Source organism: Rhodotorula toruloides (assembly GCF_000320785.1).
Source record: "Rhodotorula toruloides NP11 unplaced genomic scaffold Scaffold13, whole genome shotgun sequence".
NCBI lineage: Eukaryota > Fungi > Basidiomycota > Microbotryomycetes > Sporidiobolales > Sporidiobolaceae > Rhodotorula > Rhodotorula toruloides.
Window position 1 is genome coordinate 126721 of NW_015622973.1, and position 23796 is coordinate 150516.

The 23796-nt window shown below is 61.4% G+C and overlaps 12 protein-coding genes across 12 annotated transcripts; 6 read left to right on the plus strand and 6 right to left on the minus strand.

Moving 5' to 3' along the window:
* Positions 1-215: 215 nt before the first annotated feature.
* On the plus strand, positions 216-792 carry RHTO_01363 (transcription initiation factor TFIIA small subunit; the record flags this gene model as incomplete). Its single annotated transcript, XM_016415045.1, has 4 exons — positions 216-286; positions 377-464; positions 523-615; positions 673-792. The coding sequence occupies 4 exons, from the start codon at positions 216-218 to the stop codon at positions 790-792; spliced, it is 372 nt and encodes a 123-aa protein (XP_016272835.1).
* Positions 793-1328: 536 nt separating this feature from the next.
* Positions 1329-2133, minus strand: RHTO_01364 (NADH dehydrogenase (ubiquinone) 1 alpha subcomplex subunit 2; the record flags this gene model as incomplete). Its single annotated transcript, XM_016415046.1, has 3 exons — positions 1329-1411; positions 1673-1779; positions 2045-2133. 3 exons carry the CDS (start codon positions 2131-2133, stop codon positions 1329-1331), a joined length of 279 nt encoding a protein of 92 aa, XP_016272836.1.
* Positions 2134-2421: 288 nt separating this feature from the next.
* On the minus strand, positions 2422-3349 carry RHTO_01365 (small nuclear ribonucleoprotein E; the record flags this gene model as incomplete). Its single annotated transcript, XM_016415047.1, has 4 exons — positions 2422-2486; positions 2548-2644; positions 2921-3010; positions 3311-3349. The coding sequence occupies 4 exons, from the start codon at positions 3347-3349 to the stop codon at positions 2422-2424; spliced, it is 291 nt and encodes a 96-aa protein (XP_016272837.1).
* A 232-nt stretch (positions 3350-3581) lies between these two features.
* RHTO_01366 (uncharacterized protein) lies at positions 3582-4679 on the plus strand (the record flags this gene model as incomplete). Its single annotated transcript, XM_016415048.1, has 4 exons — positions 3582-4083; positions 4156-4245; positions 4306-4608; positions 4669-4679. The coding sequence occupies 4 exons, from the start codon at positions 3582-3584 to the stop codon at positions 4677-4679; spliced, it is 906 nt and encodes a 301-aa protein (XP_016272838.1).
* Positions 4680-5050: 371 nt separating this feature from the next.
* Positions 5051-6443, plus strand: RHTO_01367 (37S ribosomal protein s24; the record flags this gene model as incomplete). The annotated part of the gene is made up of 8 exons (XM_016415049.1): positions 5051-5053; positions 5639-5880; positions 5945-5981; positions 6046-6103; positions 6174-6185; positions 6262-6272; positions 6334-6361; positions 6430-6443. The coding sequence occupies 8 exons, from the start codon at positions 5051-5053 to the stop codon at positions 6441-6443; spliced, it is 405 nt and encodes a 134-aa protein (XP_016272839.1).
* Positions 6444-6980: 537 nt separating this feature from the next.
* Positions 6981-7796, minus strand: RHTO_01368 (uncharacterized protein; the record flags this gene model as incomplete). The annotated part of the gene is made up of 3 exons (XM_016415050.1): positions 6981-7162; positions 7419-7437; positions 7539-7796. 3 exons carry the CDS (start codon positions 7794-7796, stop codon positions 6981-6983), a joined length of 459 nt encoding a protein of 152 aa, XP_016272840.1.
* Positions 7797-7961: 165 nt separating this feature from the next.
* Positions 7962-10117, minus strand: RHTO_01369 (pre-mRNA cleavage complex II Clp1; the record flags this gene model as incomplete). The annotated part of the gene is made up of 5 exons (XM_016415051.1): positions 7962-8073; positions 8143-8501; positions 8566-8672; positions 8786-9496; positions 9886-10117. 5 exons carry the CDS (start codon positions 10115-10117, stop codon positions 7962-7964), a joined length of 1521 nt encoding a protein of 506 aa, XP_016272841.1.
* Positions 10118-10484: 367 nt separating this feature from the next.
* On the plus strand, positions 10485-14075 carry RHTO_01370 (catalase A; the record flags this gene model as incomplete). Its single annotated transcript, XM_016415052.1, has 17 exons — positions 10485-10537; positions 10632-10685; positions 10758-10784; positions 10852-10857; positions 10938-11168; positions 11231-11236; positions 11305-11317; positions 11380-11401; positions 11495-11640; positions 11749-11771; positions 11836-11885; positions 11957-12003; positions 12066-12179; positions 12241-12555; positions 12619-12866; positions 12950-13129; positions 13232-14075. 17 exons carry the CDS (start codon positions 10485-10487, stop codon positions 14073-14075), a joined length of 2379 nt encoding a protein of 792 aa, XP_016272842.1.
* A 219-nt stretch (positions 14076-14294) lies between these two features.
* On the minus strand, positions 14295-17713 carry RHTO_01371 (protease IV; the record flags this gene model as incomplete). Its single annotated transcript, XM_016415053.1, has 12 exons — positions 14295-14555; positions 14614-14663; positions 14720-14849; positions 14905-15736; positions 15799-15817; positions 15871-15894; positions 15948-16162; positions 16219-16703; positions 16762-16856; positions 16915-16968; positions 17024-17454; positions 17520-17713. The coding sequence occupies 12 exons, from the start codon at positions 17711-17713 to the stop codon at positions 14295-14297; spliced, it is 2790 nt and encodes a 929-aa protein (XP_016272843.1).
* A 152-nt stretch (positions 17714-17865) lies between these two features.
* On the plus strand, positions 17866-18704 carry RHTO_01372 (uncharacterized protein; the record flags this gene model as incomplete). Its single annotated transcript, XM_016415054.1, has 4 exons — positions 17866-17872; positions 17935-18020; positions 18084-18134; positions 18201-18704. 4 exons carry the CDS (start codon positions 17866-17868, stop codon positions 18702-18704), a joined length of 648 nt encoding a protein of 215 aa, XP_016272844.1.
* Positions 18705-18875: 171 nt separating this feature from the next.
* On the minus strand, positions 18876-20799 carry RHTO_01373 (uncharacterized protein; the record flags this gene model as incomplete). The annotated part of the gene is made up of 8 exons (XM_016415055.1): positions 18876-19281; positions 19340-19443; positions 19507-19713; positions 19769-19996; positions 20050-20238; positions 20320-20448; positions 20515-20602; positions 20660-20799. The coding sequence occupies 8 exons, from the start codon at positions 20797-20799 to the stop codon at positions 18876-18878; spliced, it is 1491 nt and encodes a 496-aa protein (XP_016272845.1).
* Positions 20800-21198: 399 nt separating this feature from the next.
* On the plus strand, positions 21199-23482 carry RHTO_01374 (protein of Uncharacterized protein family, YAP/Alf4/glomulin; the record flags this gene model as incomplete). The annotated part of the gene is made up of 8 exons (XM_016415056.1): positions 21199-21366; positions 21426-21717; positions 21775-22004; positions 22072-22242; positions 22298-22633; positions 22689-22934; positions 23003-23224; positions 23288-23482. The coding sequence occupies 8 exons, from the start codon at positions 21199-21201 to the stop codon at positions 23480-23482; spliced, it is 1860 nt and encodes a 619-aa protein (XP_016272846.1).
* Positions 23483-23796: the final 314 nt, after the last annotated feature.

Genomic DNA, 23796 nt, shown 5'->3' on the forward strand with positions numbered 1-23796 from the left:
GGAAGCCAAACAGCTCTCCTGGACTCTGCGACGACGATAACGCCGTCTCACCTCGCTCAAGGACGGCTCTGACGGGCCTGATGGACCCAGAAGACGCGTCGGCTAGCTCTCATGCTGCGCTCGACCCCATCAGTGCCGTGTGAAGAGCCACAGAGGATCCCGCTCTTGTATCGCCTGCTCGCTCGCACAGGTTGAGCTGCTCGCTCGCTGCGCCCATGTCTGGACCTGCTGCACCGGCCCAGGCTGCGACCCAGACGCCCTTCTACCAGATCTACCGTCGCTCGGCGTCCGTCCCCACCCTTGCGCGAGCCCTCCTGCCCGCGTGCTGACCTCGTCCCTCGCTCGCTCTCCTTGCTCGTGTGGCGCGCGCGTGCAGGCTCGGTACGGCGCTGGTAGAAGCCCTCGATGAGCTCATCAACAGCGGGCACATCAACCCGCAGCTTGCGCTCATGACCTTGAACCAGGTGCGTCCCCTCCACTCCGCCCTTCACGACCCGACGGTTGACCTCGAAGCTCGCTCAGTTCGACAAGTCGGCATCGCAAACGCTGCAGAAGGACGTCAAGGTCAAGTCGACCGTCAAGGCGCACCTCAAGACGTACAACCACCTCGAAGACGTGAGTGAGCAGCGGCTGAGGCAGACGACTCGCGGGACTGACCGTTCGCCCCCGCAGGTCTGGACGTTCATCCTCGAGAACCCGACGTTCAAGTTCGAGAACGGGAGCGAGACGGTGCACGCGAGCGGCAAGTGCCGCATCGTCGCTTGCAAGTCGGGCGATGCGACGACCAAGTGATTGGGCGCTTCACGGCCTAGCTTCGGCTGGGTTGGCTGTTCAGCACTTGCCGCAGGTACGCTTTGACGTCCTCCTGCATGGAGAGAGCGCTCGCACGAACGATGCTTAAGCATCTCGAGCCACCTCGCAGCGCAAGGTCCCGTCCTCGGCGCCCGTCTCTCTTCTACTTTTTTGCCCTCGCTTGCTCCATCGACGCAACCGTAGACGCAGCGACCACTTCGCCTGTCGCGCATGTACATTTCCTTTCTAACGACCAACAAAACTCGCATTCGCAAACTACAAGTCTCTTTGTACCGTCTCCTTCGTTTCTCGCTGTTGCAATGACATCAACAGTACACGCACATGCAGCCTGCAAAGTCTGGTACCGTGAAACCGCCTCATTCAGCAAGCGTGCTCATCTGCCCAGCAGCTCCCGCTCCTTCACGCTTCCGACCTCCTCTCTCGTTTTGGGCTCCCGCAAGTATGCCAAACGGATATCTTGCGATGATTCTACACTTCCTCCGTCCTCCTCCCACCTCCTGCTTAGCTGTGTGGACCTACAGCAACGACGCAATCTTCTTTTCAACCTCTTCTGCCGACGACGCGCCCTCGAGGCTGATTTGCTTCTCGACGCCGCGCTCTGTTTCGTTCGAGGAGGGAGGGGAGTCAGTATTCGGCTGAAGGCGGGTGAGACTTGTTGGTTTGTTGGCGCAAGAAGAGCGGAGTGACGAGCCAGAAATCGTCGTCGGCTCTGTCTCCTCGTCGCTAAGCCGCCGCATTCCCCTTCCGCCCATCGCCCTTGAGCGACCCCCTCCTCCGGCAAACTCTCCTTCCCACTGCCACCCCTATATCCATCCACCCGAAAGACGCGAGACGAAAGACGAAGCAACCCGAAACGCACCAAACCTCACAAACCCCCTCGCAGGCGTCCCGCTCGCCTCGCGGATCAAGATGGGCAAGTCGGGATTGGCGGACTTGATTTGAGGGTAGGAGGAGCGGATGAAGGCGCTGTTTGGGGTGGATGGTGAGGAGAGAGAGGAGGGGATGTGGGTGGGAGAGTGGAGGACGGGAAGCGGCAGTAAAGTGAGGCGTTGCGTTTGGTGAAGGACGAAGGGTGATGGCGGACCGGCGGCGAGCGTGAGGCGAGAGGAGCGAGTAGAGGAGGGTCGGGATTGATGAGGACGAGAAAGTTGCGAAGGGGAACGAGCAAAGCACCGCGCTGGTCAGCTCGTCCTTCGCAAGGTCCACATACCAGCCTCGAAGCAGCACGCACCGCACACCCTCGGATCCAGGCGACTGTTGGCACCCGAACAGGCGGAGCTCGCGGACGGCGGCGGGGAGGGCTTTGCGGAGGGCGGACATTCGGGGCGGGTTTGGGACGACTGAGAGAGGGATAGAGAGGAGGCGGAGGTGGTCCTAAGCGAGCTTGTGGATGTGCGAGGTGTGCGAGGTGCGTGGTGGAGAGTCGAGGAGGAGGGAGGAGAGCGATGTCGAGCAACTCTCGCATGATGGCCTGCTGGCTCTCTCTACCATCTGAAAAGCCCTCACAGAAGAGCCTGCAGCAGCGCAAGCGGGACTAGTACATGTTTTTCGCAAATCACTCCGGCCTCGACCCCGCATCCTCCTCGCTACGCTCCGCGCCTCACCCGTTCATGCCCTCGGGCTCGGCACCGGACTGATGAGCGTGATGTTCTCCCCCTTGAGCAGTAGCCGGCCTGTCCCCGCGCGACAGAGAGTCAGCTTGACAGCGAGGGGAAAGAGGGAGGGCAAACGCACCGAGTTGTTGACGGTCTCCAGTCTTCTTCGTCTTCGTGTCCTTGACCCAAACCTCTTCTGCGTCATCCAGCACGATGTTCATGAACTCGTCGAAGCCCTGCGAGAGTTCAGGCAGAGCAGAGTCAGTCAGGTTGGCCATGGTCTGCGCGGATTGATCGAGCGATGACGAAGGACAGCCTGAGCAGGTTCTTCGCCACACGCTAGCAGACGCTTGTCGATGCGCTGCAACTCAAGAACCAACATCTCGCGCGCTCCGCCATGACAGGCGGGATGGCAGCCCGCCCCTCGCCTAGCCCTCTGCTCGTTCCTCCGCGCGCAACTCCCGCGCTTCCTGTTCTCCTCACGCCATAGAGTAGCAACTCGTCGGACGCACCAAGATCTTGCCCTCCAGCCTCTGCTCAAGATTGTCGAACAGCCACAACTGCACGCGGGTCCCTTGCTGGAGGTGCTTGAAGATGACGTTCTGTTCGGCGCGGTACGAACACGTCGGAAGGGAGTGTGACGTGAGAGGGTGAAAGAAATGGAGGTAAAGGGAATGAGTTCGTGAAGGGGAGGGGAGGGCGATGAGGAGAGAGAAGGGTCGGTAACGCGGCAGGAGGCGCGGCAAGGGCAGAGGGCGCGGCGAAGGCGTTAATAAGGGTGCAGAGGTGGTAAGCGCAACAGCAAGCGGTGTCGAGAGTCGAATGAGCGAGATGAGAGGACGACCGGTTGTTAGCTCGTTCAGCGCCTCGCACAGCGCTGCAGAAGAGACGAGAGCACGCACAATGGGCTGCACCAGCACTGTCTTGGACTTGGACGCCATCGCGCGGGTTCAGGCGGGTGAGTGAAGGGCGGAGGACGGGGTTGCGGTGATGGGAGGATGGGGGGAAGGACGACTCGGGGGGAGGGCGAGGCGGGGCTGGCTGCGGTGTTCTTTAATCCTCTACTGAGCGTGTGGCAGCGCCGTCGAGCAAGGGTGTGTGAGAGGGAACCAGCAGAGTCTCGCTGTTCTCCTCCTCCTCCTCCGACTATGAAGTCGAACCCAGACCTTACCGATGCTGCTGCTTGACAAGCTGCTCTCGCCGACCTTGCGTCCCTCGTCGCCTCGCTTCTTTATCTCAAGCCTCAGAACCGCCTCACGCGTCAACGGCGTGCAGCGGACGCAACTGCTGGCTGTCCCCGCTCGATACGACCAGCACCTTACACACGCTCGGGGGACGCTCAACCCGACAAGCGCAGTCAAGCCCGTCTGGGCGGCGGCCCGCCTCGCGCACTTCTCTACCTTCCCCTTCCCAGTCCGCCAGATCCGCACAGTGACGCCGCTGTGTGCAAAGAAGGGCTTTGCGGTGCATACCAAGGAGCCGATACACGTCATGGGCAGAGCAGACTTGCAACGCACTGTCCGCCTCGCCGTCGAGACCGCTTTCGCACCTGTCGAAGCGCGACTTCAGGCGCGACTCGACTCGCACGACAGGCAGCTTGAGGAGCAAGACCAGCAAATGAAGGAGGTGCAAGACGCAATTTGGATGCCTGAGCACTACCTTGTATCAGGCAAAGGTCAGTTTGCTTGCCTCGCTTTCGCCTGTTCGCTCTCGCTCTCAAGAGACTTGAGTCCGCCTTCGCTCGCAGTTCTGGCGCTCGTCGTCCTCAAGCGCGCCCTCAAGACGGAGGTGTTGTTGCAGTCGAGCTACGACCAGCTCGTCAAGCGCGTCAAGCGCCGTACGTGTCCGCCCTCAGTCCCTACGGCAGAAAGAAGCTGATCTGCGCTTTGCCTTCCAGGTCCGTTGACAAAGTTCCCGCTCAAGCTTCCCAAGTCTGCTTCTCCCGCCGAAAACACGAGATTCAAGACGTTCCGGCTTGGGGTCGACACTGCCAACATGATTGCGGCAGCGGAAGCGCTTGCAACCCGACCTCCAGGCCTCTCCCGCTGCAGCAACCGCTTTGCTCATCTTTTGCTTGGCCCGGCGACGCTCAAGGCCACGGTCAAAAGGGGCTTGTTGGCGGCAGGACTTGTGGCGGACAAGGCGGAGACCGCCGCTGAGGAAGCCAAGCAGGTCTACTTGCAGGAGGCACGCATTTCAGGTGCGTAAGCTCACATGTTGTACTGCTTGTCGGCATGTAGGCTGATCCCTTGGCCTGCAGAAGATGCGTGAGTGAATCCCTCGATCCGCTGCGCTACTTTCGACCGCTTGATTGCTTCCTCGTCTCCTTCCGCCGTACTCTCGATCGCTGTGAATGCCTACATGTCGTTGTAATCGCACCGTGCTACCCGCCATCTCCCAGGACTTGCGAAGCAGCGAGGCGACGAGGGGGAGGCTAGCGACGGCAGCGAACGTCGCACTGGCGGAGTGGGCTCCTCGACGGCAGTCGACAAAGCAGTTTTCAGGTCCGATTGATCCCCAAGAGAGCCCAGCTGAGCGCCGTCGAGAGTGGGCGAGGGTGAGCCTCGCTCGCTCGCAAGAGGCCAACTCGCTCTCGCTCCTCGTTCTCGACAGTCGCTCGAAAGCCACCCTTTGCCGCCAACATGGTCAGTCTGCTAGCTACCACGACCCTCTGTCTGCTGCCCGCGACCCCCACCGCCCGCCCCGAGTCGACGAAACCGCCCCCGTTCAAAGTTCACCACCCGCCGACGACCCTCGCAAATCCGCCCTCTCACGCCTCGCGCGCGCTCGACGATGCCGCCAGAGCCTGGTGCACACATGGACGGACTACTGGGAACTGGAGCGGAGTCGGCAGAGTGCCGAGGGAGTGAGCACCGGGGCCACCTCGTTGGGCAAACCCTGCTCAGCGAGGCGAGGCAGCGGTAACCGCGTTGCGGGGGTCTGGCTCGCGTGCAGGGTGGCTCGTATGGTGCTGCAGAGGCGGGAACAGGCGCGCGCGAGCTGCTTTGAGCCGAGATGGCGGACTTGCGGGTCGTCTCGACGGGGTGCACCAGGCTCGGCGGATTGATGTCGGCTCGCACGACTAGCAGCGGTTCGTACGCATTCTCGAGATCCAGCAGTGCTGACGAGACGCTCGTTTCCGTCCTCCGCGCCCTCCCGCCCGCCTTCGTGCCCGCTGTTCTCCCCCTCCGCCTCCTCCACCCCGCCTCTCACTTCGACCCGCCTAACAGGACCCCAACGGCGCCGTGACCATCCGCACCCGCAAGTTCATCACCAACCGCCTGCTTCAGCGCAAGCAGATGGTCGTCGATGTCCTCCACCCGACGCGCCCCAACGTCTCCAAGGACGAGCTGCGCGACAAGCTTGCGGCCATGTACAAGGCGCCCAAGGACCAGGTCATCGTCTTTGGCTTCCGCACCCAGTTCGGTGGCGGAAAGTCGACCGGCTTTGCCCTGATCTACGACTCGAAGGAGTGAGTTCGGCGCTCCACTTCGCTCCTTCTTGGAGCGCTGTACTGACCCGTTCTGCGCTGCCAGGTCGCTCAAGTTCGAGCCCCGGTACCGTCTCGTTCGTGTACGTGGCATTTATTTTGTCGACGCAAGGAGCGACGTCGCTGATCTCGCACGCATCCTCGCAGTTCGGCCTCGCGGAGAAGAGGGAGCGCACCGGCCGCAAGCTCCGCAAGGAGCGCAAGAGTGCGTTCGCTGTCTGTTCGGCACTCAAACGGGATTTGCCGCTGACTTGCTCGCTTCCTGCCTCGCGCAGACCGCTCGAAGAGTGCGCGGACCTTCCCCCGAGCGTCCTCTCTGCTTCGAAGCTGACTCTCTCTTCTCTTTTACGTGCGAACCCGTAGAGTTCTTCGGCGTTCGTCTTTTCCTCGTTCACCTTTCGCCTGCTACATCTCTGACCTTTCTCCTTATTACAGACTGCCAAGGTCAAGAAGGCGAACGAGGGTGCGTTGCTTCTCCTCCGACTCATCCCTCCGTTCCTTTGCATGATACTGACGCTCTCGACCACGCAGGCAAGAAGAAGTAGACGCCCCACCCTCTCGTCCCTCCTCCTTCTCCTCTCCTCCCTCCCTTTGCGCCAGACGGTCGGGTGTAGTGCAATTGGGTTGGTTCTCTGCACACGCTCCTCCTGCGCGCGCGCGAGTTTGCGGCCGCCGAGACGCTCGCTTGACTGTGTGTGATGGAACCGAGGCTTGCTCGTTCTCCCCGCTCGTCGCGCTTTCGACTTCGCTTGCCTCACGCCGACTGTCCTCGTGCTCCTGATGCGTACGTGAGGTTTGGGACGTGGCTCAATGGCAAGAAAGAACGGATACAACAAGCGCAGAACTATGCATGGGGAGAACTAGGGATCGCTGGATGAGCGTACCGATGAGCTAGGGCTAGGCTAAGTGAGTGAATAGGTGTATACGGTGGTGAAGGATTAGGGGAAGGGGTAGGGAGGGTGAAAGGCGAAAGGGAGTCGAAGGGAGGACGGGAAAGGAGGAGGAAGAGGAAAGGTCCGTCGTCGGACGACTTGGTCCTCCGCTGTCGGCCTACGACCAACGACGATGATGAACGGGCGCTCCTACGCCTTCCCAGCACCCACATGCGCCCTCATCCCTCCCGCACCTCCAAACGCCTCCACCGCGGACCCGAGTCCAAAGATGTACCACCTCAAGCGGTCCGCGATGTGCGCGATGTGCGTTGGTGCAAAGAGGCGGGAGAAGGCGATGTAGAGGAGGAAGAGGAGGGCGAAGAGAAGCGAGTCTGTTTGTTCGCGGTTTAGCGAGGAGGTGAGGGAAGGGAGATTAGATGGAAGAGCATTGGGGGAGGCCGGGAAGGACAGGCGGGGTTCAGGGATAGGAGATAGGTCGGTGTAGAGGAAGGCCGAGCAAGGACGAACGTAATCGGCGCGATGGATCGTGAGAGAAATGGGGACCGAGGAGAGGAGCAACAATTCGAAGGGTCAGTCGTGTGCGAGCCAAGACGGCGGAACAGCAGCGAGATCGCGAGGTAGACGCACGAATCCACACCCGTTCCCACTGTGCAGCAAAGCAAGCGAACGAGTCAGCGGCGAGCGATCCACCTCCGTCTTCGGTCATCTCCTCGCGAATTTCGGACAGGATGGCGCAGGGCGACGCACCGGCTCGAGGACCTCCCAGAACACGCCCATGTACCAGATCCTCGTCCGCTCGACCAGTCCAACGGGCTCAGGGTACCGATGGACATGCTGCTTGAAGACGAGCGCGTTTGGCGGCGGAAGAGTGAAGGGCGAGGTTGGCGAGGTGTCGGTCGGCACCAGCTCGCTCGGGTAGGCTTTGGACAGCGGCAGAGTGCCCATTGTAGGTGTCGCAACCGTCTTTGAGCGGGTAGCGGGCGCAGCAAGGCGTGTGGACGACATTCGGTAGCAAGCGCGGATGCGTGAGGAAGGAGAGATGCATAAACTCGGGGTCGCCCAGGCTCGGCGTAAGCAAGCGGAAAGTCTATCCCCGAGCTCGACGGAATAGTAACTTGTGGTTGACCAGTGCAGTGCGCGGTGAAAGTACGAATGAAGGCCAATGCTTCTTTATGCATTGTCGATCCAGTCGATCCCGCCAACGATGAGCGTCTTCCGTGGCAGGCGACCTGGCAGCGGCGACAGCAGCGTAATCTTCTTCTTCTCCTTGTCGAGAGCCGAGCTGCGCGGCAGATTAACGTGAGCTAAGCCGAATATCCGTGGCGGAAAGGGAGGAACGCCTCGAACTCACACCCACACGAAGCCCATCACCGGTCCCTTGACCACCTTCTCCTGTCCATCTCGCTCCTCCTCCGCCATCGGCACCGCCAGTATCCGATTCACGACCTCGCTCGCCGCCCTCGGGCCCTCCAAGTCAACCTCAACCAACTCGGTATCCCTCGTGAGCCGAGTCGCACCGAGCGGGAGCGCCGAGTCGGGCGCGTGTGTGCCTGCTACTTCGCCGACGCGGACGATGCGGATGTCGGAGAGGCGGACGATGATGGAGAAGGGGGAGAGGAGGCCTTGCGTGAGAGGAGGGCCGCCGTAGAAGTAGGAACGGGTTTGGAGCGATTGCAGGCGCGAGAGCGTGGGGAGGTCGAGGTCAGAGGCCTGTAGAGCGTGAAGGGTGTCAGCTGGAGGGCGGAAGCGACGATAAGCGAAGACCGTGACGCACGCCGTCCGACTTGGGTACTCGCACGACAGTCACCGTCTTGTTCGTGCTCATCAGCTTCGACATCTCGACGTACGACCGCTCCGTCCCGACGACGAGGAGGACGTTGACTGCGAGTCAACAGGAAAGTCAGTCGAGAGCTCTCACGGGTAGGAGGGGACGGCAGCGCGATCCGCTTGAGAAGACCAGTGCCGCCCAGCGCTCGTCCCGCAAAGCGACTCACTCTCGAACGCCCTGACAGCCGCCTTGACCCTCTCCCACCCACCTCCCTTCTTCTCCGCCCATTCCCCCGGCGTGTCCACCATCCACCCAGCCTTCCAGCTCCCCATGCCCGCCTCATCAACCTTCCTCTTCGCCGCGTCCGCCACACTCTGCATCAAGAGGTCGTAGTGGGGCTCGTTGACGGTTGGTGAGAGGTGGCCGGCGAAGAAGACGAGCGGGTCGAGCAAGGGGGCGTAGGAGTCGGGGTTGATTGGGGGGTTGTAGGGCGGTGAAGCGTCTGAAGAGGCGGATGTCGAGGCAGGAGGAGGGAAGGGTACGGGCGGACCGGAGGAGAACGACGTCCCGAATGGCGCGGCGGGAGTCGAGGTAGGGATGATCGAGCTGGTGTTGACGATCCCAATCGTGCCGGGAACAGTCCACAACCCGTCGCTCGGATCGAGATTGACGAGCGTGATCCCGCTCGCGGGCTTCGCAGTCCCGCACGTCGCGCGCTCAGCCCGGTTACGCCAATTCGCCAACATTTTGACGAGCGTCGACTTGCCTGCTCCTCGTTCGCCTACGACGAGGACTCGTGGAGGTGCGACTTCGTCGTCCGGCTGAGAGAGGTCGCGGGTCATGGCGAAGGAGGAAGGGCGGGCGAGGAGGCGCAGGCGCGAGAGGGAGAGGTGAAGGTTGAAGTAGGTCGAGAAGGCGGATTCGGAGGCGACGTAGACTGTGTCGAGAGAGCCTGTGACGTGGGTAGGCGAGAGAAGGAAGCGTTAGTTGGCCACAGCGAGCGCCCTCTCGGGGGCGGAGGAGGGATCTGCTGAGAGCGGAACACGCAGCTGAGTCGCCGGGGTCGCAGCGAGTGGTCCGGTCGCTCCGCACAGGGCACAGGCAGTGCTCTCGAGAGCAGCAAGTAGAGCAGCAAGCGACATCGGGACCCTGCCCGCTCGTAAGGACCCTCTCGACAACAGGACAAGGTGCATTCCAGGCAAACTGCCGCAGCTCGGCGCTGCATCTGGTCAGCTTGCGAGAGGCCGTCGCTCGGCGCGGCAAGGCCGTCTGCACCGCCCGCGACTTCCGCCATACTGCGAGTGAGGCGGACGGAGGAAAGGGAACTCATCTCGACTTCGGCGCCCTCGCCGTTCACGCCAGGTGCCCAGACAGCCCCTCGTTGCTCATGACTGAACCCATAGCTCGCGCCCTGCACCAGCTCGAAGCCGAAGAGCTCTGCAAAGCCGGACATGAGCGTGATGGAGAGGGCGTCGGTGGGCGACTCGAGTTCGAAGCGGAGCTCGTGTGTGGGCGGGATCACGAAGCGCCGTGAGGGGTGCTGCGATGCGGAGGCCATGCTGGCGCGAACAAGCGTTTCCTTGATTGTGTTTGGGTGAGATGCGGAGCGAGGGAGAGGTCTAGGGGTTGTAATCGACTCATTACAAGCGACTCGTATTCAGCATTACATTCGCCATTTCTCCCGCTTCTTCTCGGCGGGCACGGGCTATCCGTGGCATGAGCAGACAGGTTCGCATCGCAAAGTTGTACAGCGGCTGAGCCCTCAGAAGAAGAGGCGGGCGAGATCCGTTTGTAATGCTTCAATAGCTCGAGTTTGTAGGTGCAGAATTACACCGCAATCCTCCCTCTTCACCCGCAAAGGTCGCGTTCTGATTGGCCTGACTAATAAATGTCAGCATGGCGCGTTTTTGCCGACCTCGGAAGCGATGCGGCTCGATCTGATCGCGTCGGACATGACGCAGCGGAGCAACTTCAAGGAGTGCACTTGGCCTCTTCCGCCAGAGAGCATCGTAGACCCTCTGCCACTCACTGCTCGACAGCTAGACTCGCACAGAACGAGCCAGCACCCGCAGCGAACAGCACACCTGCGTCTTCGTACTCGCATCGCCCTTCCCAATCCGCAACCTGTGCGTCCTCCGCGTCACCCTCGCACGTTCGCCCATCTGAGCTGACCAGGGTCCTGAGTTCGACGTTATCAGCCCACACATCCGCCCAAACAAGCCAGGGTGCGTGCGATGCGCTCCTTCCCAGACGCCTCCCGCGATGCTGACCTCCTCGTCTCCCGCCTCGCAGCATCATGTGCGTCGCCGGCTCAGCCGACTACTTCTGCATAGTGCGACGAGCGCGAAAGTTAGGCACTGACCAGCACGCACCCGCAGGTCCTACACCGGAGATGGCGTGCCTCAAACGGCTCGCCCGACGCACCTCAACGCCAAGCTCGCCCAGCTCGAGGGCTTCACGACCCGCATCCCGCTCGACGGCGACAAGCACGTCAGCGTCTTCTCGCAGGCGCCCGTCGACAATCTCGACACGTCCATGAGGGCCGGACCGAGGGGACCGACCAGCATCGACGACCCCGTCGCTCGCGAGCGCATCAGCCACTTTGACCAGTGCGTGGCGCTGCTTCTGCTTTGTATTGTGCGACGAGTACTGACCTGTCTTGGTCTTGCAGCGAGCGGTGCGTTGGAATCGCCGACTTCGCGAATCTGACCTTCTTGGCTGACTCTCTCTCTTCCTCCCCATCAGTATTCCTGAGCGTGTGCGTACCCTCTTAATCATCAATAACCCCGCGAAGTGCTCACCCAACCTTCGCTGCCGCAGGTCGTTCACGCTCGCGGCGTCGGTTCGTCCCCATCCCTCATTTCGCCTTTCCTCCCTTACATCGTTGATCGGCCCTTCTCTTCACGCCTCTGACGCTTTGAAAACACTTCAACAGGTGCCCACGGCGTCTTCAAGCTCCATACGTCGCTCGCCGACTACACGACGGCCAAAATCCTCACCCAGGTCGGACAAGAAACGCCCACCTTCGTCCGCTTCTCCACGGTGCTCGGCCAGAACGGTGCGGCTGAGACTGCACGTGAAGTGCGCGGTTTTGCCACGAAGTTCTATTCTTCCGAAGGGAACTGGCTAAGTCGGAGATCCACAGGCTGTTTCCTCTGCTGAAGACTAACCTCGCTTTGCCTCCTACAGGACATTGTCGGCAACAACATCCCGTACGCTCGGATCATCTGTCTGTGTAAAGTAAGCCGTCGCTGATCTTGGGCCGCCCTTTCCCAGCGTCTTCTTCATCCAGGACGGCATCAAGTTTGTCGACCTTATCCACTCCGGTGCGTTGCGCAGCCGCTGCCCTCGATGAGGCTATTCAGGCTGACGACTGGACGCTGTTTTCCGATTATAGGCAAGCCCGCACCGCAGATCCACCTGCCGCAGGCGCAGACTGCCCATGTCGGTTCTCGCCTAGTGCCTCTTCCCACTCGCTCTACTGACGTCTTAATCTTATCTCTTAGGACAACTTCTGGGACTTCATCTCGCTCACGCCCGAGTCGGTGTTCATGTCGCTCTTCTCGCTCTCCGACTACACGATCCCTCGCTCGTACCGCATGTTGAAGGGCTTCGGTGTCGTGCGTCGACTTTCGACCGTCCACCTGCGTACAGCTATGTTGACGGGTTCTCCAATCGCAGAACACGTTCGTCCTCGTCAACAGGGAGGGCAAGCGCACCTTCGTCAAGTACCACTGGAAGCCTCACCTCGGCCAGCACGGTCTCGTGTGGGACGAGTGCCTCAAGCTCGGCGGCCAGGACCCCGACTACCTCCGTCGCGACCTCGCGGACGCCATCGAGGCCGGCGCGTACCCCAAGTATGAGTTGGGCGTGCAGCTCATCTCGGAGGAGCAGGAGCTCACGTTCGACTTCGACATTCTCGACTGCACCAAGATCGTTCCGGAGGAGCTCGTCCCCATCACTTGGGTCGGCACTATGGAGCTCAATCGCAACCCTGTGCGTCGCCGCCGCGCGTGAAACCGTCCTTCCTCGTCGACTGACGTCCCCCTCCTCACTCAGACCAACTACTTCGCCGAAACCGAGCAAGTCGCCTTCTGCACGTCCAACATCGTTCCCGGCATGGACTACAGCAACGACCCGATGCTCCAGCTCCGCAACTTCTCGTACTTCGACACCCAGATCTCGCGTCTCGGCGGCGTCAATTTCAACGAGCTCCCCATCAACCGCTCCGTCTGCCCGTTCATCTCGACTATTCGCGACGGACAGCACCAGGAGCGCATCTTCGCTGGCCCGAACTACTACCCCAAGTGCGTCGTGCTTCGTGGTCGTCAGAGGATCCAGACCTCCCCCCTCCGCCGTTCGTTTCGCTGACATCTCCGCTCTTCCGCAGCCGCTTCCAGACGCCTAACGCTGGCACGGAGCACGGCAAGGGCCAGAACTACGCCCACAACGAGGCTGCCATCGCCGAGGCGACCAAGCCGAAGGAGGGCTTCCTCACGCCCGCGCCGTACAAGGTCGAGGGCACGCGCGGCCGCCTCCGCCCCGCTCGCTTCGACAACCACTACAGCCAGTGCGTTTGCTTTCTTCCGTTCCACGGCTGTCGACGCCGCTCGACGTCCGTCCAGCCTGAGAAGGTCGGCCCACACTGACACTTCTGCGCTCCCGCGTACAGGGCCCAGCTCTTCTGGAACTCGATGAGCGACGTCGAGAAGGAGCACATCATTGAGGCCGCCATCTTCGAGCTCGGCCGCTGCGACGACCGCGAGATCCAGAGGCGCAACATCCTCCGCTGGAACAACGTTGACCACAACCTCGCTCTCGCCGTTGCCTCAGCCTTCGACATCGACGTTCCCGAGCCCGAGATCAAGAACCACGGCAAGAAGACCGACGGCGAGAACTCGCTCTCGCTCCTCTCGGCCAACAACCCCTCGTCGGCTGTCGGTCGCCGCATCGCCGTCTTCGCCCTTGACGGCTTCGACAGCCTGCAGGTCTCGGGTATGGTCGCCGCCATCACCGCCTTGGGCTCGATTCCAAACGTCGTCGGCTCGCGCAAGGGGCCTTGCTACCCTCGCGGCACGAAGAAGGGCGACTCGGGCGCGTCGGGCGTCATCAACTCGAACTTCACCCTCGAGACAGCTCGCTCGACCCTCTTCGACGGCCTCTTCATCCCCGACGGTGACGAGAACTTCGTCAAGGAGCTTTCGTCCGGCCGCGGTCTCCACTGGATCCGTGAGGCCTTCGCGCACTTCAAGACGATCGGTGCCGTCGGCGCTTCGGTCCCCGTGTTCGCTCACAAGGCCCTCCCCGGCATCACCGACTACAAGGCCGACCTCTCGAAGGCGTACTCGTCGAAGAACGGTGTCGTCCTCGCCGAGAACCTCGCCGGCGACGAGGCGACGCTCTGGCAGAAGATCAAGGGCGCCAAGGACCTCACCGGCTTCGGCGCCGAGTTCGTCGATGCCCTCTCGAAGCACAGGCACTGGTACCGCGAGGGTGCCAAGGATGTCGCTTTCTGAGGAGGCAGGTCGTTGCTTAGCTCGAATGGAGGACTCGCTTGTACATACCCTACTCCTTGTGACAACTTGACGAAATCGTGTCGTTCCGCCAACGGCAGGCCTCGTACTGAGCGGAGTAGCTTCCGGGAGACTTTGCTCGTGTGCGAAAAACTTCGAGGCTTCCTTCCAACCGACTTAGCTGCGATGCAAGTGTCTTTGCGTGTTGCGATGTGATTTGCCTTACACCCACCGTGCGCCCGGCGCATATTCCGCCCTCTTTTCGCCCGCCATCAGACCGGTCCACCGCGCTCCTCGCCCAAGTCCAGGTGTTGCTGTTCCCCGGACTCCCGCGCCGTTCGCTGTTGCATTCAGCTCCTCCACAACGCTGTCGGCGACGGCACCGAGGAACCACTTGGCCGTTGCGACACGCAAGGCAGCGAGAGTCGGCGAAAAGAGAGCGTGGACGGAGTCGCCGAGCGAGTCGCCTCGCCTTGATGCCTCCTGTATAGGCGACGATAGTCAGTTCGGCAGTTGTTGAGAGAGGCGCAGCTCGACGCACCGCAAGCTGCTGCCAAAAGCTCTTCTGGACCGGGAACCGCTTGAGCGTGACTGCGGGCGAAAGAGCGTCAGTTTGGTGTGTAGCGAAAACGAGCGAGTGTGCGCACCATCGACCTGCATGGCGACCTCGCCGTCCTCCATGATGGCGAACTTGGCGTCCGGCAACAGCATCCTGATAGCCTCGTCGTCCGACACGCCTGGGTTCTCCTCCTTGTAGCCGGCGATGCCGTTGGCGATCTGAGCACTATCAGATCAGCAACTCTGGACGAAGGTAAAAGTAGGCGGAACGCACGAAGAGCTGGCATGCGTAAACAGCCGCGTCTCGCAACCCGCCCAGTCCGTCAATCAAGCCTCGCCCGTATGGTCCCGGCTCGTACTCGTACTCTCCCGCTGCGCCATTGACTGCTCCAACGGCCGATGACCCCTTCTTGTGCCTGGGGAGTGACGCGGACGCCGCCTGCTCTTCGGCCGTCGACGTGAAAAGCGCTTGTTGGGCATGCACGGCTGCAGGATCGGATTCGGTGGACGAATCCGGGATCGTGGTAGGGGTGGCAGCGTCGATGGGAGAAGCTGAGGAAGGCAGTTCTGCGGTGGCGACTGGGGCAGCGAGTTCGGGAGTCGAGGCGACTTCCGGAACGGCAAATGGCGAAGTCTCCTGGTCCTCCGGCAGAGTCGCGAGCGGTCCATTGGCAGCTGCAGCCGCCACCTCATTCGAGTCCGCCGCTCCTTCGCTCGACGAAGGTGCTTCGATCTCCTGGATCTTCGGCGCCTCCTCCTTGGATCCCGCCGCCTCGGCTCCCTCCGCCGCTGGGATATCCAGCCCCTTGAGGTGGTCGATGAGCTCCTTCGGAGCGTTGATCTCGAACGCTCGCAAGCCAGTCATGACCCTTCCGCCCGCGATACCCTCGATAACCTCGGGGCTGATCTCCCGTCCTTCGCATACTCGCCGCTTGAAGTCGTCGTACATGTCGTCGACGCTCTTCCGGTAGCGGTCGAGTTCGGCAGGTGTGAGGGAGTGTGTCGGATCTTGCGCGCGCGAGCCGGTGAAGAAGGATTCGAGGGAGATGTGGAGGCGGTCGAAGAAGGATTGGAGGAAGGTTGGCCGGAGGGCGGCGACGCCGATGCTGCGGGAGGGACCGGTCAGCAACGCCTCAACGGAGTGGGGACGAGTGTCGTCGCTGCGCACCTGCCAGTCACGGTGGAAGCTGCGAGCGAAGATGTCAGCCAGAGTTAGCGGAGGAGAGGAACAGTGGCGCACGAGCTGCGAGGATGGCATCGGTGTCTGCGTGAAACAAATGTCAATTTCATCCAACGGTGGAGAGCAAGGCAACGCACGTGTCGAGACCCAGTACCCTCCACTCGCGCTTGAGTTCCCGAAACTCGCAACGACCGTCTTGCCGTACTTCTCCCGCAAGTCGCGGACGGCTCCCCAAATCGTGTCAGAATCGATGACGGATCCGCCTCCGCTGTCGATACGAAGGACGACGGCGCCGATGGTGTCGTCCTCACCCGCCTCCTTCAAGCCGCGAACGACCGAGGCAGTGCCGAACCTGTGAGGTGCGAAGTCAGCGGACGAAGCAAGGAGGGCGAGCGGAATGCCACGCACTCGCCGACGTCGCCAATGGTCCCCTGCAAGTAGACGACGCCGATCGGAATCGTCTCTTGCGCCATGTGCTTCTCGACCGCCTTTTCGAGCACCTTGTGGTAGTGGTAGAAGCCCATGAGCTTGTTCTCCGGCTTCTGCTCGTGCGCCGCCGCTGTTGCCCCCTTGACCAGCCCGTCTTGTTGCCCAGCCTCCTTCGGCGCCTCAACCTCCTTCGGCACCTCAGCATCTTCCTCCTTCTTCCCAAGCAGGACCGAGTCCAGCACGTCCTGCCTGTAGCACAGCCCATCGATCAACCCTTTCTCCTTCGCCTGCGCCGCGCTGAACGGCCCGACCTGCGTGAGCGCCTTGACGTGCTCGAGCGAGTCGACGCCCGACTTGTCGCTAAACCGGTTGCGGCCGATGTAGGCGAGGAGGTTGTCGTTCAGGTCTGAGAGGAGCTGGTGCGTGTTTTCTCGTTGCGGGTCGGTGAACTTCTCGTCGATGTACTGTGTGCGGAGAAGCGTTAACGGCGAGCTCCTCGAGTTCGAGAGGGACGGGACGTACAGGCTGGACGAACGATTTGTACTCCTTTCTTGCCTCGGCGTGCACCTCAATACCAAGCCATCGGGCTAACCGTCCGAAGAAGGGGGTAGTCGAGCCTGCACCGCGTAATTGGTGTCAGTCGACAGCCTCGAAGACAGGAGTTGATGAACTCACCGAGACCGACGAGAGGGACTTCGCCGGTCGGCTGGCAGTATACCTCGTCGAAAGCTGTATAGAAGGAGCATGAGCGACATCGTAATTGAACGAACGAACCTGTACTTACTCGACGCCAGCAGGTACTGTCCCTGCGAGGTGAAGGTGTCCGTCCAGGCAACTGTCCTCCATTCATCCCGACCGAGCCGTTCCTGCTTGACCCGTCGCAGCTCCAACAGTGCGTCCTGGATCTCCTCGAGTTGCGCAAGGCCGAGATTGTACGAGGGGACGGAGGGGATCGAGGTATGGGAAAAGTCGGCGATGATGCCCTTGATCCGGTCGTCGTTCTCGACGAATTTGATCGTCCGGATGACCTCGAAGAGCTCCATTACTCGTGGCGGTTCTTCAGGCGCTCCTCGTTGCGAGCTGGAGAGCAGGTAGTTGAGGTTCGAGCCTGCCGACTTGGCTTCGACGATTCCGCCGTCGTAGATCTTCCAGTACAGGTACGTATTGGGATGGATCGTGTCGCGCTTCCGCGCCTTGGCCTTTTCGGCATTCCAGCTGGTTGCGAGAAGAAAGAGGTCAGCGAGGAGGGTCGAGGGCAAGAAGGGAAACAGACGACGCACGATACGACCGCATACGTGACTGCCACGCCTCCCAAGACGAGTCCCTTCCATCTCCACGCTGCCTGAGCGTACCGGTAACCCCTCGAACTCCCGATCCTCGAAACGAGCGATCCTGAGGACGCAGAGTGAGCAGCAACGCCGGGCGTTGCGGGGCGAGGCGGTGGGGGCTTCTCGGCAGACCCTGGCTCAGCCATCGTAGCGAGCCGTCGAGTAGAGCAGGTGGGTGGAGCAGAGTCGCTGGTCGAGGTTGAAGAGGAGGGGGAGGATGGAGTTGGCTCCCTCACAACGCTTGCTCTCGCTTGATCTGCCTTGTTGGCTGGCTTGAAGTGTTGCTACGATCTGCTAGATGGCCTGTGAGCTCGCGCAGCCCTTTCCCTTCCCTTGAACGCCAGCTGACGTCCTCATCACTCTCCAGCGACAAACGCAGGCTTCCCGACGCCGTCTCAGCTTGTAGACAAGGTTCCGCTGATCAAGAACCCTGGATTCTGGATTCCAAAGCCTGTCCGTATCTTCGTCAAGCGCTGCGAGGTGTTGTGCTGACGCTTTTGCCCTCCTCGGATCCAGGTGGAGCTGCCGCCCGACATCCACCCTCTCCCAGAGGACGTGCACGCCTACGTGAGTGCTCGTGGTACACTCTACGGACCAGTGATGCGGCGCGGCTGATACCCGCGAGTTGCGCAGTTCGTCTACCCACACACCCTCGAAGCGCACGTCCTATCCACCCTGCCCTCCGCGCTCTCCCACCGCAAAGCCCAACACACCCAACGCCTCGCCCTCCTCGCGAGCTACGCCGAATCAAAAGAGCGCGCGCGGAAGGCTAGGTTGAATCAGGTTGCGCCGGGGTGGGATGAGGGAGGAAAGGCGTTGATGCCCGTGCAGGTTAGAAGGGAGACGGTGGTGCCTGCGAAGGAGGAGAAGCGGAGAAGGGAGACGGAGAATTTGATGGGCGGGTCGGACGATGAGGCGGCGGCGGATCGCGAGGACGGGAGGAAGACGCCCACGAGGCAGGGCAGCTTGCTTCGCGGCGGACAGTACGGCAGTCCGAAGGAGATGGGACAAGATACGATGGACCAGATGCAGCGGGACCAGCTGAAGGACATGTTTGAGGGGCTGGAGAAACTCGACACATCGCTCGGGTCGAGTGCGAACGAGTTGGGGCGGAGCGATGTGGACGACTTGATCTAGCGGGCTCGTATGTTCTGTCTTCCTGTCGCCTTGTAGCACTATGCAACCGTTCTCGCCTCCGCTCGACCCCTCGATGCGAAGCATGCGTCTTGCGAGGTGCGACAAGAACTATCGCTACAACAGCCAACCAACGCCACTGCCAGACATCCGCAAAACCCCAAGCACGCCCAGTCAGACCACCACCGTCCCAGCCCTATACCGAACCCTCGGCACGCTCTCAATCGCCTCCTCGAACGACCTCCTCGCCCCGACGACGCTCTTCTCCCCCTTCACCTCCTGTTGCGCCATCTCCTGCGAGTCGGTGGAGAAAGAGTCGCTGCCGCTCGACCCGCTGTCTTGCCGCACCGGTACGTGCGTTCCCTCCCTTCTCCTGCTCGCGATCCGCCTCGCCAGCCAGCGGACCTGCCTGATGACACGACACGAAGCGGCGACCCTCCTCGGCTTGAGTGCCAACTCGACTTCTTCCGCAGCTGAGTCGGAAGAAGGGGCAAGGAACGAGTCGTGCAGGAGGAAAGTGAAGAGGAGGAGTTGGACTAGAGCGTAGAGGTAGGAGAATGAGAGGTGGGCGATTTCGAAGCTGCGTTTGGGCAAGGTCAACGAGAGTCACGGGTGCCAGGAGAGGCGGGAGGACGCACAGCGCGCCGTTGGATTGGAAGATCCGGCCGGAGAAGGAGAGGAAGACGGAGAAGGCGCCGAGGCCGGCCATCGTCGCTGACAGGATGCCAACCAAGACGCAGACCTGCGCACGACCGTCATTAGCCCTGGTTCGAGTGATTTGAAAGAGCAAATGGAAGGTACGCACGAGTAACAAGTCGTCCTTCGCTTTCCTGAACCTCCACACTTCCTCCTCCTCTCCCATCCTCACATCCAACCCGTCCACATCCTCGATGAAAGTATTCTTGCTCGTGCCAGTCTTGGGGTCGACAGCGGGGGGAGTGAGCGGGAGCTGGACGGCGGGAATGGAGGGGCGTGAGGCGGTGGAGTGGACGTAGAGGCCGTAGGCGCAGGTCTATCCTCTCGAAGAGTCAGCGCGAGGAAGTGAGGAAGGAGCCAGGTGAGCGCACGGCAAGGACAACGAGGGTCATGAGGAAGACGACTGAATAAGTCGCCAACATCGCCGCTCGCAAGTCTTTCGTCCGCCTCCGCAAGACGGACAAGCCCGGTGCGAGCCGCAGCATGACAGCAATTGATGGAGTTGTGGAGGAGGACTCGAGGGCGGTGAGGGTTGTGCGGAGGGAGAAGAAGGCGGAGTAGAGATTGTGGCCTGCGACGGCGGCGAACAGACCGGCGCCCTGCGTCAAACTGCGTAAGCGAGCCTTCTCACCGGCGCGATGTCTTCACGCACAAGTCCCGCCAAGCAGACGCATCCTCCAACAGCGAGAAAGACAACGTTCGCCGCTTTCGCCGAGGGATGTCCCCCTGCACTACCCTGCGACATCGCCACCCACAAGCCCTGCAACGCGCTCCAAAGCAAGCCCCATGCCTGCACAAACAGCGGGACGATCGACATCGCGCGCAAGCCGAACGAGGCGGCCTGTTAGCGAAACGGAGATTGCGAAGGTCAGTTCCCTCGAGACGATTTTTTTGGCGAGGGTCGTGGGAAGAGGCGACGGACCATGCCTGTGTGTCCGAATGTTGAGAGTGAGCCGAGCGAAGCGAGAGAGAAAACGCCCGTTGCGATTGTCGTGCTTGTGAGGAGGAGGTGTGAGTCGACGATGAGGAGGGTGCCGGTCGCTATCTGGACCTGCGCATCGCCGGAGGGTCAATGCCGAGTTTCAAACAGCCAAGGCAAGCCCTCGAGCGAGCGCACCCTCCGTATGAGCCGTCGGGAGGTTCCGCCTTTCGACCCCTTGCGTGAGAGGAGAAGGGCGAGGTAGGCGAGGGCGAGGGCGATGTCCCTGCGTATCAGCCTGGGTCAGCGATTCCATGTTCGTAGAGAGACGTAGGGAGCGCACCCTGCAGTCAAGGCGTCGAGGGCGTAGACCCGCCCGCGAAAGCCAGGCGCGGGACGAGGATGGAGTTCGCGGACCAGTTCTGCGAGGACGGCTCCGTAGGGCGTGTGGGCGGGCTGCGCCGTCGCCTGTCGTCGCAGCATGGCGTGTGAGAGCTTGCCAGGCCACAGCGAGGGAGAGAGCGGATGCAATGGCGGAATCGCCGGTAAGAGAGCGGGAGCAAGGGCGAGGCTCTGCTCGATTGCGGCGGGGGAAAAAGTCAAATGGCCGCCACGTGCAGCACGAGCGGCTCAAGTGGTGCGCCGCGCTGAATCAGCAAGTTGGGTGGGCGTCGTCGTCGTCGAGCGAGAGGTGGTTGCGGAGCGAGGAGGAGGAGGAGGTTGCTCACTTCTCGCTTCATTCCGGCTGTTGTTCACACTGGACTGCCAGGACGATCAAGCTGAGCTAGTCAGTCCCAATGACGCATCGAACGACGCCAAAGCTAGCGAGCGACGACTGATGAAGCGGGTCCACCTAGTTTGACGACCGCCTCATCCGCTATCATGAGCTCCGCTGGTACCGCTGGGCCATCTGAGCCGCTGCTTGATCGGATACAAGCCGCTGCGGCTGCCGGCGGATCCCGCGAGGGCGACGCGATGCTGTTGGACGAGTTGGAGGAAGCGCTCTTGAGGGAGGCAGAAGCCTTGAAGCTGGGCGACGGGGACGTGCAGGTGCGTGCGAGCCTGTTATAAAGGGCCGCGTGTAGCCGCTGACACACGTTCGTCCGCAGGGGACCCTGTTCGATGAGCCCTTTGTCCTCCTCGACTATCTTCTCCCCCTCGTCTCGGCTTCTTCTTCCGCACGTCCGACTAGCGACCGCGCACAAGCATGCCTGAACCTCGTCGGAACCCTCTCGAGCCCGAAGGAAGTCGTCATGGGTGTGGGACAGAAGCTGGCGGAGCTAGTATCAGCCGAATGCGCGGCAAACGAGGACGAGGACAGCTCGGACGGCGACAGAGATTCGGTAGATGCTCGCAGCTCGGCGGTACAACTGGCGTGCTTGATTGGTTTGTATGCGCGAGGTGCGTGAGGAGACCTCACTCGGCAGCAAGTCCAGCTGAAGTCCGACTGCTCCGCAGCCCTTCCTCGCATCAAGACGGAGCAATTCCGCCCATTCACCGAGCCCGCCTGCGACGTTATCCTAGCCGCCCTCTCGCACCTCGCCGCAGAAGGAGCCTTCCAACCTCTCGACTCTCTCGACACCGTCTCGCCAGCAACCGACAACCTCGCTTTCGTCGTCTTCCGGGAGGTCGTTGAGTTTCTGATAGCGATGGAACATCCCATCGTGTTTTGCCAAACGGGTCACATCGTACGCAATTCCAATCCCTCGATAACGCGGTGGCCGTGCTCGCTCTGAGTTCGCCTTCCTCCTCCAGGATACGGACCCGCTTCGCACCCTTCTCTACGAGACAGTCGGACGACTGCACTCACTTCTCTCCCCTGTCGATATCGCAGCGGAGCTCGCTGGCGAAGCGTACCCGCAAATGAGCGACCGCTTTACGCGGACGGAGGAGCCCGACGTACGGGAAACTTGGAGGCTTGCCGTGGTCTGTCTTTTGCACATTCCTTGATGCCAGTCCCGCGCTGACGAAGTACACGCAGTTCGCCACAAGTTGCCTCCACGATGATGCGCCAAGGTTACTCTATCGCGCGAACGACTCGGAAGCTCCACTCGTGCTCCGCCTCGGCCAGTTCGTCATGGCCCTCCATGTCCTCTCCGTCGAGAAGCCGCGATCAGCCATGAGCTATCAGATGCCGTCACCGATTGGCTCGGAGTTCGAGCCAAGTCTGCCGCTCTTGCGCGAGGTTATCGGGCATCCTGAGCTGCGGCTAGGCGAGGACGAGCTGCTCTTCTGGTTGTGGTGGGTTGTTGCTTTGCGACCGCGGCAGTTACTTTCGGACATCATGCCGCTCGAGACGGCCTACTCGATACTCGAGGTTCGTCCAGGTCTCTCGTTCTTCGAGACTGCATGTCTGACGCCACTCTCCGCAGATCCTCACACCGCTCGCCGCCCAGTCGCCCTCGCCCCCAAACCGCTTCCTCGCCTACACCCTCCTCGACTACCTAATCTCCGACTTTGACCGTGTTTATCCCGGATCTACCGGCCACATCGTCGAAGGCGAGGCGGCGCAAATGGCCGTCTTGCGAGTCCTCGCCGTAGAATGTCCGTTCGCGAATATGCGCGATGCAGCGGTCGGGTTGGTCAAGAACGTGGTGCTGGCGAAACTCGATTCGAGTGTGCGTTGCGTGCTCTTGCCTCTCTCCTTCTGCAGATGCGCGCGCTGATGCAAAGCGTGCGCGTACAGAAAGGAGAAGAGTCACTCTTCCTCTCCGACACGCTCTTCGCAAGCCCGCTCGGCCACTCGCTCCTCAGCGCATTCCCTCCCTCCCCCTCTTCCTCTTCCGACGCCTCTCCTACCGCGACACCGTCGATGAGCGCAGAAGAGTTTGTCGAACAGTATCACCGAGGAGTGATGGAGCGCTTAAGTCTCGTCTATGTCCTCCTCAAGCGGGATACGGCGAACCGGGTGCGTCTCACTCCCTGCCTTTCCCCTCTCCCGCGGACGCGATGCTGATCCTTTAGACGGCAGACACATATTGCCTCGCCCTCCACACTCGAGCGCATCCAATCCTCCCTGCTCGACCCGCTCTCCTCCCTCTTCGATTCCTGGTCCTCCTCCTCCTCCTCGTCGACTTCGCTCGACACGGCAACCGACCTCGAGTTGGACCTCATGCGAGATTTGCTGGAGCGCGTGAAGGGCGCTGTGAGGGAGGTGCAACGCTAGCCCCTCTCCCCTTCACCCCTCCTTGCCTCTCCGTCTCGCGAGCGTCTCTCAAGGCAGCCAGCGGAGCGAGACGCAGAGAGTAGTGGTACAGAGAGTTCAATGACGTGCTGACCAAAGCGGGAGAAGAGTGTCCTAGTTCAAACGAGATTCGAAGCTACGAGGCGGCCGACAGTAGAACGCAGGCAAGTCGAGTGAAGAGGCTGAATCAAGCGATGAAGAGATGGGTGTACAGATCAAGCGATGAAAGTGGAGGGCGGGAATGACAGAACAAAGCGCGAAGGGTAGGAGGGGGACAGAGGGGATAGGGAAAGGGG